This window comes from Bactrocera neohumeralis, chromosome 3, assembly GCF_024586455.1.
Source record: "Bactrocera neohumeralis isolate Rockhampton chromosome 3, APGP_CSIRO_Bneo_wtdbg2-racon-allhic-juicebox.fasta_v2, whole genome shotgun sequence".
Taxonomy (NCBI): domain Eukaryota; kingdom Metazoa; phylum Arthropoda; class Insecta; order Diptera; family Tephritidae; genus Bactrocera; species Bactrocera neohumeralis.
Genome location: NC_065920.1, coordinates 33933097 through 33951652, shown reverse-complemented (window position 1 = coordinate 33951652; position 18556 = coordinate 33933097). Strand labels below are relative to the sequence as shown.

Sequence of the window (18556 nt, the reverse complement as noted above, 5' to 3'; positions counted from 1 at the left end):
ATTCAAAGTAGTTTCCTTGTGCTTCGATACAGTCCTTAGCCCGGCCAATTAGCATTTCAAATGAGTGTTTAAGGTAATTTTTCGGAATGCTCTTGAGAATATCGGTCGTCGCCTTTTGGATAGCTGAAATGTCCTGAAACCAGTTACCTTTCATGGGCAAATGAAGTTTTCCAAATAGATAAAAATCACAGGGTGCCAGATCAGGTGAGTAACGTGAGTGATTAATGGTTAATATGGAGTTTTTTGTTAAAAAATCAATGGCAAGCGTCGACCTATGACACGGCGCATTATCGTGCAACAGGCGCAGGACCCTGCCTCACGGTATTGTGGTCGAGCACGACGAATGCGTGACAAAAGATGCTTCAAAACATCAAGGTAAAACACAGCATTGATCGTTTGGCCAGGTGGGACGAACTCTCGGTGTACAATACCCTCAGAATCGTAAAAACAAAGCAGCATTGTCTTTATTTTTGACTTCTGAAGACGACCGACTTCTGATCGTCACAGAGGTCCTCACGACCTTCTTGGAATCGCTTAAACCACTCATGCACATTACTACGGGATAGGCACTGATCACCATAAACTTTTTGCATCATTTGAAATGTTTCAGTAAACGTTTTCACAAGTTTAAAACAAAATTTAATATTTGCTCTTTGCATTTTACGACCGATGACCAAAAGCTGCTGTCACTTTTTGATCGATAACATCGATTGTAGTTATCCAATTATCTTAAAATTTTTACGAAATGTCAACAAGAGATCAAACTTTTTATTTCATATACCCACCAATAGGTATCGCCACCAGAAACAGTTATATTTAAAAAGTTCTGTTTCTTTTGTGACAGACCTTTTATATATATTATTTGTAGTTCCCTGCTTTTAATATTGAAAATTCAACTGGTTGCATTATTATACCACAAAATCATTAAAAGGTTTAATCGTTATAAATGTTTAGTGTTTCAATTTAAATACTCAGAAATGCTTGTTTACTGATTATTTTATTATAACAGCGCAATATCTATAAAAATGGAATTTTGATGCGTTCTATCACTGGAATAATTATAATCTTTTTTAAGAGGAAGGATGAATTTCCTACACATATTATGGTTTTTTCCATATTCTAAGACTTAGTATATATTAGTAAAAACATTTATTTGGAAAGGAACTACAACAGAACTACGGGAGTTCTTCTCATAAAAGACGGTATAGCGGTGAGCACGATATCTCTGAACTGCATCCTCCGAAATAAAAAAAAGTAATGTAAAATCTAGTAAAGAAAATCGAAGAAATAATCAAAATAATATTTTTTGACAAAATGGCGGTTTCTCTAAAAAAAATTCGATTTTTGGCCAAAAGTGCGACTTTAAATTGTTTAAACACAAAATATTTATCGGTAAGAAAAAATCGTAGGTTAATTACTAAAAAATATATTTAAGAAGCTCGTGCTAAGGTTTGAGATTAATCGGTATAGCCGTTATCGAGAAAACCGCAATTAAAATTTGGAACATTTTGCACTTCCAAGAAATCTGAAACACCTTTTTGAATTTGCGTATAACTTCGAAAATATTCATCAGAATGATACTATGTAATTGTGTTCATTAAAATAATAATACAAAAAGTAAACCCATTTTTTGAAAATTCTACAAAAAAAAAAATTTATATTTTAACTTTGACAGTAATTTGTTACTTGAGGCATTCACAATAGCCAAACTGTCTTAAATTTGTAAAAACTTGGTAACATTGAAGAAACGAGATGGGCGAATTCTATGGAGCCTTTGTTGGAGCGATGTCAAAAGTACAAAACATGGTGAGTGTTCTTGCAGACAGACTCTTAAAACTTTATAGTGAGAGGATACTTGGGGAACACTCCTTTTCGGACCACCGATAAACTTACATGAGCTGAAAAAACATATTCCTAGAATTCCACCATTTTTACCCAAAAACAAGGAGGACATAGACATCCGCGTTAGCTTGTATAAAAACAAGTAGTAAGAGAAGTGTTAGGCGCCCCTAGTGGTCTCCCGAACTTAAAAAATTACGGAAGGTTTGGATGAAGCAGTCTAATTTAGCTAAATTGTCCCACGGCGAAGAAAATTGGGATAAATATTAAAACCTCCTAAAGTCATACAAAAAAGACATTAGAAAAGAAAAAAGGTCTTGGAAGTCTTTTTGTAATGCTATCAAGAATACGGCGGATGTACCTCGACTTAAAAAAGTAATGGCGTAATCATTGCATAACATTGAAAACATTCATTAGCCACATCACAGCTGGATCCAGTGAGATATCGGATAGCCAACCGGGGGGAAATCACAGAAGTCACCTGGGGTCTCGTTAAGGTTAGTGAAAGAATGCCTTGATCCCTTAGTGTTTCTAACACCATATTTCACGATAAACCTGCTATGCGTTCGAGGGCATAGTGATATCCTTGGTAACTGTGAAGCAAATGAGCTAACCAAAACAGGCACCAACCTTCAACAAACATACTATAAATTTAGCTAAGTCTCGGTGAAGTCAATCCTTATCGCTTATAATCAAGCATTTGTCTAGTCTAACCAAATTATCATTTGCATACTCTTGCCCGAGAAGACTATGGTAGCTAAGTTGTGTAAAAAAATCTATATATTTAAAAGAAAGTTTTGTTAGTTACACCATTTATAACTCAAGAACGGCTGAACCGATTTAGCTGAAAAATGGTGGGGAGGTGGCTTAGGACCATAGTAAGGACACAGGATACTTTTTATCTTTTAAAATTCAATACAATTCAAAAGTACAAAAATTATATTTTAAATCATAAGCGCTTGTTCAAAATTCATGTATGAATCATTTGAAAATGATTGGTTCACCAAAAATGCAAGATCTTCTTAACTAATAGTCAAAATCTTAATAATAGAAATCATATAGATGGTATTAGTATGTATCAGCCACAGTAAAACATGGACGGGTCATATACATAGTAAATAAATAAAACTAAGATAAAACCCAACGGAAATGAAAGATAAATACACAAATGTTAGAAAAAATATTTCACGGTGCTCTGAATTCGGTAAAAGGAATAAGAGGGAAAGGTTAGTTTTTTAAGCTTAAAAATTGGTTATCTCGATTTCTGGCAAAACTACGAGTTCCATTGCAAAAAGTTATCTGGCAATATTGTAGGTAAAGAAAAGATCTTTAAGTTTATTTACAAACCCTTTTATTTAATTTCATCACTTGCGTTAAATATACGAAAAACCAAGATTTTTGGTTTATCTTAATTTTATTTATAGAAATGTTTCTTTCACGCAATTTATTTAAAACTTACCTTTTAATGTTCCAACACACTGTAATTTTTTATTAAATCTATTTATTATTTCTCTCATATTTACTTAGTACCGGAAGAAACATAATTCTTAATCAGAGCATATCACGCCCAAATTTCGGATTTTTTTCAAAATGTGAATAGGCTTTATCACTGCTGAAATCTCTTTTTTCTGATGGTATTAAAATATAAATACATTACTATGACAAATTTTCTCAGAAGAGGCAAAAAAGACTAATATTTCTTCAAAATTTGCTGGAAAATAAAAATAATAAATATAATTTTTGTATTGGCAAGAAAAGCTTATTAACTCCCTCAGGGGAAAATGGTATGTTAATAAAGGTTTTGAGCGGTCGATTATTACAACAAACACTATTTAAATATTATGCGTAAAATTATTAGTGAATTTTTACTTTATATGTATAGGCGCTACTTGAATTAAATATTTTATATTTAAAATAGCTTGCATTATTTTTAACTTAGTAGAAAAAAATAAAAAAAAATACTAATTTGTGCGCTTGCAATTTTAATTTTATCAATTTAATTTTAAGGAAGAGTTTCTGCACAGAAGTCATAAAGTTGCGCTAAACTAAAACGGAAGACAACGGTAAAAACAAGTGAATGTCAAGCGAAACTTCCTGCGATTACAACAAAGTTTCTGTAGTCTTCAAATTCACAGTTATGTATATTTCTGCAAGACAAACAGCTTTCTGAAGTAAGGTGTGGTAGCAAATTGAACAATTTATAGAAGACAAAAATTGGTGTGTTTAATATAGTATATAGTCACTTATCCAATGACAATTACATACATATATCGAGGTATTCAATAGTGTTATTTTGCTAATGAAAGGTCCACTGCTCCGAATTTGTAAGATCTTTACTTGGAGCGCTTTATATGTGTATTTATAATAATATTATTTTTCCTCTAATAATTAATTGAAATCAATGTTCTTGAACTTTGGTTGCTTGATCACCACACTTCCTTCTTCAACTTGTTGTTCGTAATATTTCTCACTGATTTGTGCCTCATATTAATTTTATTGCAATTATTAATCATACTTCTTTTAAACGAATAATAACAATTTACTCACCGATTAAGAACAATATCGCCGAGATAATAAACCATAGCTGATATTGGTGATGCGGCTGTTGTGTGTAACAACTGAGGTGTTGCTGATGATGTTCTTGATATTGACTATACTGTTGATGTGCGCATTTTGGCTTTTGTAACTGTTGTTGCCTGCACTGATACGGTCGACTCTGATAATGTTCATGAGGATGATGCTGCTGTTGATGTTGTTGTTGATGATGCATATGCCGTTGCTGCTGATGATGCTGTTCACAACTCATGTTTCTGCTCACTTTGCTGCCTTACAGACCCACACGTACACTGACACACCTTTTCCACTAGCACATGTGCGTATAATTAATACATAACACTACTTTTGACGCACTTACGACATGTTCATGCTACATGCACTTATACATGTATGAATGTATTTGTGTCGGTGATTGTATGCGTGTGCTTGTGTTGTGGCACAATAACTTTGTGCACAAATTTGTGAATAAATTAGTCCTGCTACATTTGCTTGTTGAGGAGCAACAATTAATTTCACTCGATGATGTCCTTTGGTAAGTACACACTTAACTGTATAATAAACATAATTGTATGTAGGTTCGTCCGCTTATGTGTACTTAAGTGCTCGTATTAAGTTGTTGTGCACATTTGTTATTAATAATCACTTTGTAATAAAAAAGTATTTAATTATCGCATATAATAAGTTGTGGTATTCGAGCAGCACAGCAGCGAGGGAAAGGCTGGCAGCGTGAAAAGCAAAAGGCCAGGCGACAAATCGCTTAAGCATGAACCCAAGCACAAATATGCGCGCGCTGAAGAGCAAGAGCATGAACATTCGTATAATAGAAAACATATAATTAATTAATCACTACTTATTTGTATGCGTGGATTTGTTTGTATTTGTGTGGCAATAAGTTTTTAGCATCTAGCTTTTATGACTGATGCCAAGAGGTTAAATAAATATATATATTTTGTTTACACATATTTGTACAAGTATAAACAGTTATACGATATATTAACCTATCCGCTTGTGCTAACACTTAATGGCGAAACGTCTTGTCACAGTGAATAGCTCAGTATCTTAGCGAGCGTTAGCTATATGAAATGTATACGAGGGCATTTTGATAATAACTTGGGTTCACCATTTGATATCATGACTAGCGGAGGAGATATTTAATGTTTCGTAGTTAATTTCTGTAGAAAATAAATGAAGCTGGACTGCGGTAGAGAATAATATCAATCTGAGACTTACTTCTTTTCATTTTTCAGAGCGTTTTATCCTATTTACGCGCAACAAGAAGGAGTTGTTTCATGAGAGTCAACAAAACTTGAATCCAATGATACACACTAGAGACAACGGAGCAGTTGAAATGTTCGCAAGTCTCCGACGAAAGTGATGACTATCCCTACCCTAACCTTAGAAGAGATTTCCAACTTTTCAGGGAATTCAAAATGTATGATGCACATCAGCCTGAGAAAAGGCTTACCTAGTCCGGATTATTAGGCTAATTTGACGGCAAACGAAAACGCCACAATTTGGCGATGGATAAAATCTTTTCCCACCATAATAATGTGCCGGATTGACAAAACTAGATTACGAACTGCTATCCTAACGACAATCTCCTGAATTTGCCCTGCAAAGCTTATTTTTCTTTTGTAGCTTAAAAATCACTCGCCAGGTAGAAATTTCAGTCGAAGACCTCTAGAAAATGTATTTTTCAGACGACTTAAAGGAGCTTTGGAATCATATATCAACTTGAAAGTTGACAGTATTATAATTATTAAACAACCCCCGTATATATGGTAGTAGTTCTTGCAGGTTGCATCCATAAATTCTGCAGCCTTTTACGACGAGCTGAGATTAATTATGCCACACGCCTTACAAGGCGTTCTGCTAGCCAGCTGCTAACCCGCGCCATAAAATCAATATGTACGAATGGCAACAACAACAAAATCAGCATTAGCTATGTAAATTATGGTGCATAAATTCATGAATGTGAATCCCAATTTAGCGGCATCAGCAATGTTCGCCGTATAAATTCGCCAGCGCCAGCGCCAGCTTACACTGCTTGCATTGCACAGCGACATTGCAGGCAGCACTCGAGCATTTTGCTCGCTCGCTTTCATTTCACAACCTTATTCATCTTTGCGGTCACATGCTTTGCAGCTTGTTCCTTGCTTGTAGTCTTCGAATGCAACAACCGTACTTTCAACAAATCTGCTCTCGCATGCCGCTGCTTCTACATGGACGCTGAACGCCGCATTCTCTTTTGCTGCATTTCGTCGGTTCAACCCTCGCAATTAATCGTCATTAGAACATCGGTTGGCGGATGACGGACGGCGCTGAATTGTCGGCAACTCCTATTAGTAATAGCTCAGTCCTACTAGCGTCTCCACGCAAAATGCTATCCTTTCAACACCCGCACACACACCCACTTACCCACGCTCTCGTAAATACAGCCCTCTAACACAGTTGTTGGCGGTCAACCGCTCAGTTAAATGGTGATTGCCACGACACATAAATTTTTATTCCATTGCTGCACGGCCAACGAACCGTACAGCCTTTGAAGCTACTGACCTGACCAATTTAGGCAGTCAAGTGGCCATTTACTCGTGCCAGTCGGCACGCGCTGTCCGACTCGTCAAAAATCATAAATTTCACTTAATTGAACATAAATTGTTAATACACATTTAGTATCGATGCCTGTATTTGTGTATGTATGCGTGTACATATACATATATATAGTTATATACAAGTAAATATGTACATTTCATTAATGTCGTAAACGTTCGGACTATCGCCGTTATTGCTACTCAATACGAGTAGATACTGACTGCTTGCGTTTATGAGTGGTTTAATTTTTTATCACCATTTTAGCTCAACAGTATTGTCCTTTTTGTCATGGCTTTGTGACGTTTGGAAAATTGTTGTTGCATAATTGAATATTTTATTCGTACACATATGTTATTAAGGTATATATGTATATATAAACCCTTAGTTATATATGGGCCATTCCATCAATTGGCGACATGGTTTTGTACCCGTGGTTCTCCGATTTTGACGAAACTTTAGAATATCATAATATAGACCAAAATAAGAATATCTATAAACTTTTTAGTGGTCAAAGTTGCTTCATTGTTTTTTGGCGCGCAATTCAAATTGAGATTAAACAAAAAAATGACAATTTCTTTTATTTTTTAACGACCTCAAAATTGAGTGATAAAAAAATTTTGCAGTTAAAGATCCAAAATTTTTGCCCCAATTTTTTTTTCAAAAATTGACTTTTCATTCGATTCTTGTTCAATTAATAAGAACCAATACATAAGAATCAGTTTTGAAAAATATGGGACTCTGATCCCATGAACAGCAAAAAACATTCAAAGTTCTCGCTCAAAATCCAAAAAAAAAAACTTTTTCCAAAAATCCCATTTTTTGAGCTTTTCCACCAACTTTTTTTCAAAATTGACTTTCCCATTCGATTCCTCGTTAAATTTTACATAAGAATGAGTGTTCAAAAGTATGGGACTCTGATCCCATGAACAGCAAAAAAATGCAAAGCGCTATACGGCGCATATTTTTATGAATGAAGACACTGATTTCTTCATTAATTCAAATCTAAGAATACAATTTACATGTTTACCTCCTTCACACAACCTTCTAAGCGAACAGACTGCGCCGTATAGCGACAACTTTGAATTTTTTTGGATTTTGAGCGGCAACTTTGAATTATTTTTGCTGTTCATGCGATCAGAGTCCCATATTTTTGAACACTGATTCTTATGTAAAATTTAACGAGGAATCGAACCGGAAAGTCAATTTTGAAAAAAAATTGGGGGAAAAGCACAAAAAACGGGATTTTTGAAAAAAAAATGTTTTTTTTTTGGATTTTTAAAATTTCTTTGGATTTTGAAAATATTTTTATCAAAAAGCTGAGATTTTTTTACATAAAATTGGATAACTGCAAAATTTTTTTCACTCAATTTTGAGGTCGTTAAAAATTAAAAGAAATTGTCATTTTTTTGTTTGATCTCAATTTGAATTGCGCGCCAAAAAAACAATGGAGCAACTTTGACCACTAAAAAGTTTACAGATATTCTTATTTTGGTCTATATTATAATATTCTAAAGTTTCGTCAAAATCGGAGAAACACGGGTACAAAACCATGTCGCCAATTGATGGAATGGCCCATATGAATATTTTCGGGTAATAGCAAAGTATAAAAAACAGTATGTATTAATGTGGAACACAGCGTCAAAATGCTACTACTTGAATTTCTATGATTATATGCTATAGCCCCTCTGGAAGTAATCTTTTATTATTAACTAGAGGACCCGTCCACGCTTTACTGTGGCTGACACATGAATAATACTACTACTCTACCTCTATCATCTATATGAGTTCTATTAGTTGGATTATAACTATTAGTTAATGAAATATAGATTTTTGTGAAGCAACTTGTGTTAGTTTACAAAAAAATGGATCATAAACATTTCGTGTGTTAATAAAGCATTGTTGTTTGGGGGAAAATACTGTTGAAATTGGCTCAGCACCAGGGAAATCAACCGCTGAAAAGAGATTTGCTAAGTTGGAAAGAGGCGAAATGAGCACCAAGGACAATCAGCAATTCATTGTATATTCGTTTAGATTATAAACTTGGGAGGCACCCACTTTGCGCAGAGCTTTCGCCTCATTACTGCCTGTGGCCCGCAGGCTTTAAATTTGGAGTAAAACAATTCCTCTTTTCTTACACCATGAAAATTTCTTACTATCTTTGGAATATCTAAATTCATACACTCCATTTTTACTTATTTATTTTATTTTTACAACAATTATTACATAATATCTTTACATACAACGTTAACAGCTTTCTTGTCATTAGGCAATACAAACATTTTTACTCTAGATGTTATTCTTGAAAGAGCGACATATAGTTGGCCATGTGAAAAACAGTCAACGCTGAAATCTAAGCTTGCAACGCTGAAGGTTTGACACTCAATTTTTGAAAGAATCAATATATTTACCTTATCTACTTGTTCGTTAGTTGGTGACAGAATCACTCTTTCGTTAAACCAATATATTGTCTTATAACTTATGTTATCAATGCCAGGATAGACATTGTTGACTAACTCTTGAGTGTTGTCTATCCAAACAGAAAGAGTTTTTAGGTCAATCCTTCTCCAAAGGCCAAAGGTTGAATCTTTTTCTTCTTCTTATACAAAAAATATGGTTAATTTATTCATTATTTTCACTCATTTTTAAACAGCTTTAACTTTTTTTCCTCTTGCCCGAGTTAAATTTTTTTTGGTTGAATGAAGCTTAAAACCTCACCTATCCAACACTATATGGTATGACACAATGTGATTTGTGAGTGGGAGCACTGGATATTTACGACTTTTATTGACACAATACGAAAAGGCTTTTTCGACTACCCAATATGAAACACGTAAGGAAGGCCTAATTTACGGTATAACACAGATATAATACTCTTGCAACTTACCAGGATTAAGTCCAAGGAAATACCTTTAAGTACATAAGGTTTGTTAGTTAAAAGGGACTAAGGCAAATTTTCTCCCGATTTTATTCATTCTAAGCACAAAGCTGCACCGCCATTGGAAAACCGCACTCTCTTAATTTTATTAAAATAGCTCACATATTGGCGATATTTTCAGTAAAAAGTCGACTATACATGTAGGCACTGGGGTCCGCATATTCGGAACATAGATGCTCGAACAGTTTTCGTTCGATTTTTGATCATACTACATATTCGTGCAAGCTGGAAATTATTATGTTGATTGCTTCTTGATTTGTCGACTGGAAATTGAATAAATTAAATAAAATTTAAAATTTTGATACATAGGAAGTAAGCTCCCATTTTTTCTAACTATTACTCTAAACAAAGGTATGTCAGAGGATAGTTATGAACCGATTTTGGTAAAAATCGGTGGAGTGGATCTCGAGGTACGTGACTTCATTTAGAAAATGGCGGTGCCATTTGACCAAATTTGACAGTGGCCTGTATAAAGCCCATCCATACAACGTTGGGAGGAGTTTATATTATATCTCTGTATACATACATATATCTGGTATGTACGAACTATAGTTCTATTTTATACCAAGGCGTGTGCCATCATGTTTCATTACAATATCTGAATTTTTATAGACAGACACTCAACCGGACTTGAGCTCGCCTCGTCATTCTTATCATTAGTAAATATATACACTCATGGCCACGCAAACCTTACCAAAATTTTCAAGTATTGTGCATATTTGAATATATTTTATAGCGGAACTGCAGTATTGAATTTTTTTATATAGAAATAAGTTAATGAAAATTAATTAATTAAAAATACTAAAAATAAAAACAAAACACATTCAACTATAGACAAAATCATTTGAAAGTTAGTGAGCTTTACAAAATGAGCTCGAAATGTAAGAGACTGACATGCGATGAAAAAATAATGTTTTTAATTTTTTGAATTTAATTTCAATTACAATATATTTAAAATTAATATTCTATTAAAATTTTTTATTTGAAACACGAAGCTTAGTAGGTGTATCACTTCAAAAACATTAAAATCGGCCGATTTGTATAAGCACAGAAAAGCTAATTTTTGTTTTACTCATTAAACGTAATAAATTAGAAACTATAATTATAATTAGTTAATATAATTTAGTTACTTGCTTATTAAAAGCATAAAAAAAATTGAAGAAAATCGAAGAAGAAGAAAGTATAGCGGTAAGGTTTGTGTGTTCACAAGTGTAATTTTTTATCTAACTCGGTACGGTTTAGGTGATACAAACAACCGTTAGGTGAAGACAATTATTACACTCCGCTGCAAGAGTATAACAAATACACATTGTGACAAAAAAGTACTCGATATTTTTAAATAAAACACAAAATATTTAATTATTCATCAATATTTATTTTTTCGCCTTCAAAGTAGCCCTTACCAGATGTAATACATTTATCTCAACGATTTTTCCAGTCCTCGAAAAACTTTTCATAAGAGCTTTTTGGGATGGCCTCTAGCTCCTTCAGTGAATTTGTTTTATCACTTCGAGCGACTTAAAACGCGTTCATTCCGATGATTCTTTACTTGTTTGTATATCAAACTTTTAAACCCATCTCTCATATGCAATTATAATGCTCTCCATGAATGTGAGATCGGAATTCGCACGATCAAGCAAGTCAAAAGAAATATGTTTACGGTACTCTTTTTGAAAAAAATTGAGATTTATCGGGACGAGTCGACCAAAATCATGCGAACAGACTCGTGAGAGATGTCGTGCCCGCTTGTCATTTCTCTAACACTTTGCCTGACGATTTTTAAGCACTACATCCTCCAATTTTTTATATTTTCATCAGTTGATGTGGTCGCAGGTCCTCCAGAATGAGGCTTGTCTTCAACGATTAGCTGCTGTAATCAAACTGGTGGACAGATCGCGCTCATATTTGGCAAGTATACCCATTTTTTTGTCACAATATATATAACGAAAGAAAAATCTTGAGGAAGCGTGGCAAAAATTAGAACATGTAATAAGTGGTGTTATTGCTTTTCTAACTAACACCTTAATGAAAGTCTTACAAAAGTCTAACGTTGAATACAGATCCTCCAAGAAACCCTGATTTATGGCATGTCCTGTTGTATATTTTATTATTTTCCGAAAATTTTCATCATCATGACATTTTAGAATAGAAACTCTTTCTAACTCACTTTTACAGTGTTGCGTAACTACTTTCATCATCTGTGAACTACCGCAAATTTTAGGCAAGTAGCCAAGTATCTGCCTTGCATATGTTCAACAATCGACCCAATCAACTGTAATCGTAACCATAATTTTTACTTCCTTGTCAAAAGATTACCGCTTTCACTTTTATGTCCGTTCAGGTGATTACTTTTACGATATTGTTCGCAGTCATGTCTACATGTCACAGCACTTAGAACTTGTCTAGTATTATCACATATTTACGAACGTGAGCTAATGCCGCCTCGATTGGTGCTGAAGTATCAGTTTGAGGTCACACGTTATAAACATAAACAATGATCGATAAAATTAAATATTGCCTACCATTGCAAGCAATTAAATTGACATTAACACAGATAAGCGAAATTGATAGCAGTCGAATTTAATGATACCGATAAGAGTGGAAAGTGGAAAGGATACCCTTATACAGCTAGCATGAGATTTGTGTTATTGAATCGAGGCGCGTGAGCAAATATGTGGCAAGACACTGTCCTAGTTTAGTCTTGGTCGTGCGAAATGTGACATGTAGGAATTTATTGTTTTTGTAGTCAAACAAGTTTTGGGCAGTTAAAACCTATATTTATGAACTTCTACATTCTACATCTTTTTAATACAATTCCTTCAATTTTTACCAACGTATAAAAACACATAGGGTACGGTTGAGTAAATATATATACGCTTGTACTTCACTCTTTCGTCATACGTGCACACTTCAGCCTTTTTCATGTTGCTTTTCAGAAAGGTCACACTCTCTCGTCAACACGATGACGTGTCCGTTCGTGCGTAAAATACACGAATGCATTTCAAGTACCCATTAAGTGTCCTTGAGTGGAACTCCTCAACAGTCACTGATATCCTGTTGGGCTGTGTTGGATAAATCAAGCAAATCAGCACAAATAGCAAATACTTCTCACATATGTTTGGGTATGATACACTTCTGTAAGACTTTGAAGTGCAATTAAATGAAAAACGAGTATTTAAAGTCGTTTACTTCTGCTGTTTATGCAGTTGAAGCTCATTATATGGCTTCTTCACTTGTCGGCCACTTGAGTAAACTGTTCAGTTGCTTTGTCAAATGTCTGAAGTTTTAGTTAACTACAAAACAGAGGGTAATAACCACTCGATGAAACTCGTGTTCGTAGATGGGCGTAATCGGACCGCTGCCACTCCCACAAACCGCAGTTAACCGAAAAGCTATAAAGTCCCATAACGAAGGACCAAATTAAGATATAAAGCTAAATATATAATATAAATATATAAAGATATAAAGCCAGAGACATTAAATTTTATTTTTGAGATGATACATCGCACACTTTTTGTAGAAATCACTTATCTCGGGATACGTCGACCGATTTCGATTGAATTTAGTTCGTGGTATTCCTATAACATTCCTATGTCACCGTGCGAAAATTTTCGAAATCGGACTACAACCACGCCTTTTCCCATATAACACAATTTTTAATTCCATTTAATTCTTTCTCTCTGGATAGCGCCTTTAGAGTGTGACCAAAACTGAGAAAATTCTCCTCAGTACCTATAGTTGACTTTTGACCGAGAACATCAGTCAATGTGTATCAAAAATGAGTTAAGTCGGGTCAGTACTTCCATTAGTCCCATATAACTGATATAAAGATTCGAAATTCCGGGTGATTTTGCTCCATATGATTCGTGGTTGTATGTAAGTTACCTTAATGAAACCCAAGGAAGATTGGTTTAGTATGTAGCATAATAATAGTTAATAGACAAAATCGGGTGGATATTACCCCTATCTCTCATACAGTAAATATAATGATGTTCGTTTTTCTAACAAAACTCATTTCGAATATGAGTTATGTATAGATAGATAAAATTGTTTAGATTCCGATCATCTAGTTGACATTATACCCCTGAAGGTATTTCCCTGACTTTAATTCCTGCAAGTTGCAAGAGCATAGTGTTCAGTTGCACCCGAACTTAGCCCTTTTTTACTTGTTTAAGTGAGTATTTCTGATGACATATTAATACTTATTCTGCTTTCGGAGGTGGAGATGAGATCAACTAATCAACGATCAACAGTGATCATAAATTCGGTGTCTTTAATTTTATAATTCGATAGAATTTGAAGAGCAAATTTAGGTAAAACTACCAAAGACAATAAAATATTTATGTGTATTTAATATATTGCACAAGAATTTTTTTTAATATCTTTGTGTATGATAACTACAATGATTTCTTGGAATGTTACAATATTGCCCATTTTTCCATTTAAATTTATTTTATGTAATTTCAGCATTTTACACTACTTATGTATGTGTATATAAGTCTTAAAAAAGTACAACATTTTACTTATATTACCGTTGAATATGGGTTTGCTTTGAAAGTAGTTAATGACGTCATAATTGAAAAAAGCTCGACAGCCCGTTTGTTTATGAATAGTTATTTGCATGCCTTTCTAATATTGTGTTTTGACTTTATTCTAAAAACTTATAGACCAAACTGTTTATGTGTGCATTATGCAGTGTATGTGTAAGTAGGTCTTTAGTATTCTCCAGCTTAGAAACTATGTAATAAAATAATTTTTGTCTAGGGCACAGTGCACACAACTAGGTTGTCTTTATATCGATACAAAAATTGTTCGGAGCTTGAAATATATATTTTTTAGTTTTAGTGAGAATTATGGTATATAGGGTATCAAATTTATTATACACAATCGTCGTGAGAATAACTGCTATCCTCATTACAAAATGGTATTCGTTTTTCTTGAAAATACAAGGTGATTTCCAAAGAAAACAGGACGTTTTGAATCTAACGCCCCCTGGTGGCGCCATCTATATTTCGACTGGTGCGTTAGAATCTGCTATTTTTATCGATTGTCCAGTGAGAATTTCATGACATTCATAGTTTAGAAGTGAAGTTATTGCGTTTTAAATGTCAGTATGTTTGTGTTATCGGTGCGATGAGTTTCGAACAAAGAGCCAACATTAAATTTTGTTTTAAAATTGGTAAAACTTTTACCGAAACGTATCATTTGATGAAACAAGTTTATGGCGATGATTGCCTGTCCTGTAGAAGAGTGCACGAGTGGTTTCAACGTTTTCAAAGTGCTCGTGAGGACATGAATGACGATCAGCATGTGGGCCAATCACAATCCGTGATCATAGTGATCATACAAATGGAATTGAGCATCTCCAAAATATCGATTTATCGCATTTTGACCGGACATTTGGACTTGCGAAAGATGTGTGCACGGTTTGTTCTGCACAAATTGACAGACGACCAAAAATTTCTCAGAATCCAACATTCGAAGGATTGTGATAATTTGACTAAAAATCACATTTTAACCATTAACCACTCCCCGTATTCACCTGGCACCGCGCGACTTCTTCCTTTTCGGAAAAATGCATTTGCCCATGAAAGGAAAGCGTTATGCAGACGTAGAGGCCATTCAAAAGGCTTACACCGGCATACTGGCGGCCATACCGGCCAACGAGCTAAAACACTCGTTCGACATGCTTTTGGACCGTGCAAAAAGCTGTATTGAAGCAGAAGGAGACTGGTTTGAATAAAATAAATTGATTTTTTTTTTTAAGTCCTGTTTGCTTTGGGACGCACCTTGTACAAACTATTTTGCAGTTTCTTTCTTTTAGTATGGATGATGAGACATTGGGGGCTATTAGCGCATCGATTTGTGACTGATATTATTTTCTGAATAAAAGATAATGAGGTCGTGAAAATAATTTGAATTTAAATTAAGGGATTACTTGGGTTTACGGATCTCAAAAACTTTAATTTTTTATTGTCTTATTAAATTCTACAATACCTTTGTACAATTGTCCTAAATTTTCAAGTTGATCCGAGAAATAACTCCAGAGACAGCTTTAAGAACTAAGCTAGGTTAAGTGAGCTGTCTTTAGACGCGCGTTTCTCGAATGTCTGCTAAAAATCCAATTTTCAGTTTTTTTCCTTCGCCCAAGTACTAAGTTCAGAATTTAACTAAAACACGTATTTCATTAATGATCCTTTAAGGAGATATTCTGCCAACGTGGGCGCATGTTTTTTACGAGTTGTCCCCGGAAATGACGTAGCAATGGCCGAGTTTAAATTTTTTTTTTTTTAAATTTCAGAATTTCTTTGTTACTAGTGTATGTTTGTGACAGTAAATAATTCTAATGTTTAATTTTTTGTGTGAGAAGACAAATTTTTGAAAAAAGGCTGTTTTTTACACGAAGACCCACGTATGTAACTCCTTAGTAGATTTTCTCGGAGTGTACTTCCAAGCGAAATAATTTTGATTTATCAAAATTAAAAAATATAATTCAGAGGAATATGATCAATAATCAAACCTATAAAAAGCATGGTAAAATTTTGTATTTTAACTAGACTTTTTATATAAGTAATTATTAAATATATTCAAAATCGACCAACTGGAGTCAAAGGTTTTGGTACACTAACTCAAAAGTGTAGAGAGCAAAATTATTTATTTAATACGCGCTATTAAATATAGTTCAATATCGCATAATCATTTGCCTTAGTCCCAAAAAAATTAGAATAATGCATATAAAATCAACTTAAAGTATGCTCAAATGACCCTAAAAGTATGCAGCACTTAAAACCATTGTTATTGCACAAAAGGGGAGCACATACTCTCAAGAGGGGTGTGCGCTTTTGCTGCTATTTAATGAGGTTATATATGGTGCGAGTTGCGTCCCAATTGGCCATTCTGCCAAATTAATGTGGCGTACATGTGCGGTTTGCTCACACTTACACCGAAACGCACCTGTAATATGGATTTTCTAACAACTGTTGTTGCAGCAGTTCTGTTATATTTGCTATGTCACACACACACACACTGATATCATTAGTTTGTTGACACTGCTACTGCTGTTGTGTTTGTTCCGTGTTGATAATTTTTTAAAGTTGTCGAATGACAACCTAAGCTGTCACTACTATTAATTAAAGTCGTCCAACCAACAACCAAAACAATGCGGACAACAACCGCAAACTACACAAAAATATACAACAGCTAAAACAACACACACACACACTAACACTACACCACAATGACAAAGCTAGACAAATGCTGCCAACTTCCAGCGCTGGCTCGATCGTTCTACGGCACGTGGCGGTACCGTTAGAAAAAATATATATTAATACGTCCAACAATTGCAAACACACCAACACTCTCTCTTCGATTGCGCTTTGGTTGGAATTTTTTCCCATTTAAATTTTTTCGTTCTTTCTTTTGTATAACGTTTTTTTTTGTTTTTATTTTTGCACCTACTTCAATTCACATTTTTCGTAATTTTCTCGGCAAATTCTAGTATGACATTTTGCTTTTGGCACACACAAATTGCCAACTTTATCACTTTTATGCAAATTTTGCACTTTTTAGTTGCCATTAGCGCAATTTGTTGATGTGTCTCGCACTGCCATTGCTCTCATTACACGCCGCCTGCCTTTCGTACTGCTTTATTTTCACACCAACACATTTATTTACATGAGTATATGTGCGAATTTAGCACTTTCAACTTTCGTGTTACGTGAATATTGCACTTGTAACTTTAGTTAGACGACACATTTACTATTCACCAGAATGGCCTGTGTGCCTTTATTTTCGCGACGAGCGTGACAAAGCAACATGCGAACCGTTAGAAGTATAGATTGTGACTAAAAAAACTTGGGGAACGCTTACAGCGCCACCAAATGTCGTTTGCCTGCACTAATATACCATTTGTTATGGACTTTGAAAGCAACCGAACTCATTTTTGTTGCTCTCCTTCGTACCATGTCCTTAAATCCGGGAGTAGAGCATGGAAAGCTCAGTTGGTGTGTGCGGAGCGCGAGCTTAACAGAGCGAATAGAGAGCAGTGTTATGAATTTTTCATAAGCGCTAGTATAAGAGAAAAGTGTCCTGGAAGTGACAGTTTCCTAATGAGAGATAGTGGTGCATGAGAGATTTTATGGGAACTGAGAAGAGAGTAGCTATTGCTAAAAGGCTATAATACTCAGTTATCATTTATGTTAAGTTTGAGTATTTGTTGTGACGTAGGCGTTTTTCTTTAAATTGCAAGTAAATATTTTAATGGTTTGATAAATTTTTTTATTTAAGCTAAATTATAGGGGTTACATACGTTATAGACCATTGAATTAAAACATTTAGAAATTACTTTAAAAAAAATTACTTGAAAGAAGGTCCCAATTACTTTTTACATTGGTTTATAACTATTTTCGAAAATCAGCGCGAGACTGATCTAAGTATGTATATCCAAAACAACAGAATTCATGTTGAGAAATATTTAAGTTGGCCAAATCCGGCGTCCTAACAGTAAATTTAAATTCAAGATTTCATAACATAAACCATACAGATAGAAGCCTCATTATTCTATAGGAATTTCCAATTCAAGGAAACTAAATTTTGTTGCCTGGAAATTTAATTTTGAACACTACAGTATGTTGT

The 18556-nt window shown here is 34.3% G+C and overlaps 1 protein-coding gene across 4 annotated transcripts in view; it reads right to left on the bottom strand.

The window, feature by feature from the left end:
- LOC126753252 (uncharacterized) overlaps positions 1-18556 on the bottom strand; it is a 479664-nt gene that overhangs the window by 84344 nt on the left and 376764 nt on the right. For 3 of the 4 annotated variants that reach the window (XM_050464521.1, XM_050464523.1, XM_050464520.1), the window contains exons 1-2: positions 17597-17752; positions 4387-5037 (exon numbers count right to left, since the gene is read on the bottom strand). In XM_050464521.1, the coding sequence (XP_050320478.1) occupies positions 4387-4645 (259 nt within the window). In that variant the 5' untranslated portion in view covers positions 4646-5037; positions 17597-17752. Of the gene's footprint in view, positions 1-4386; positions 5038-17596; positions 17753-18556 lie in introns of those variants that run through there. The other variant, XM_050464522.1, reaches the window with a different exon arrangement.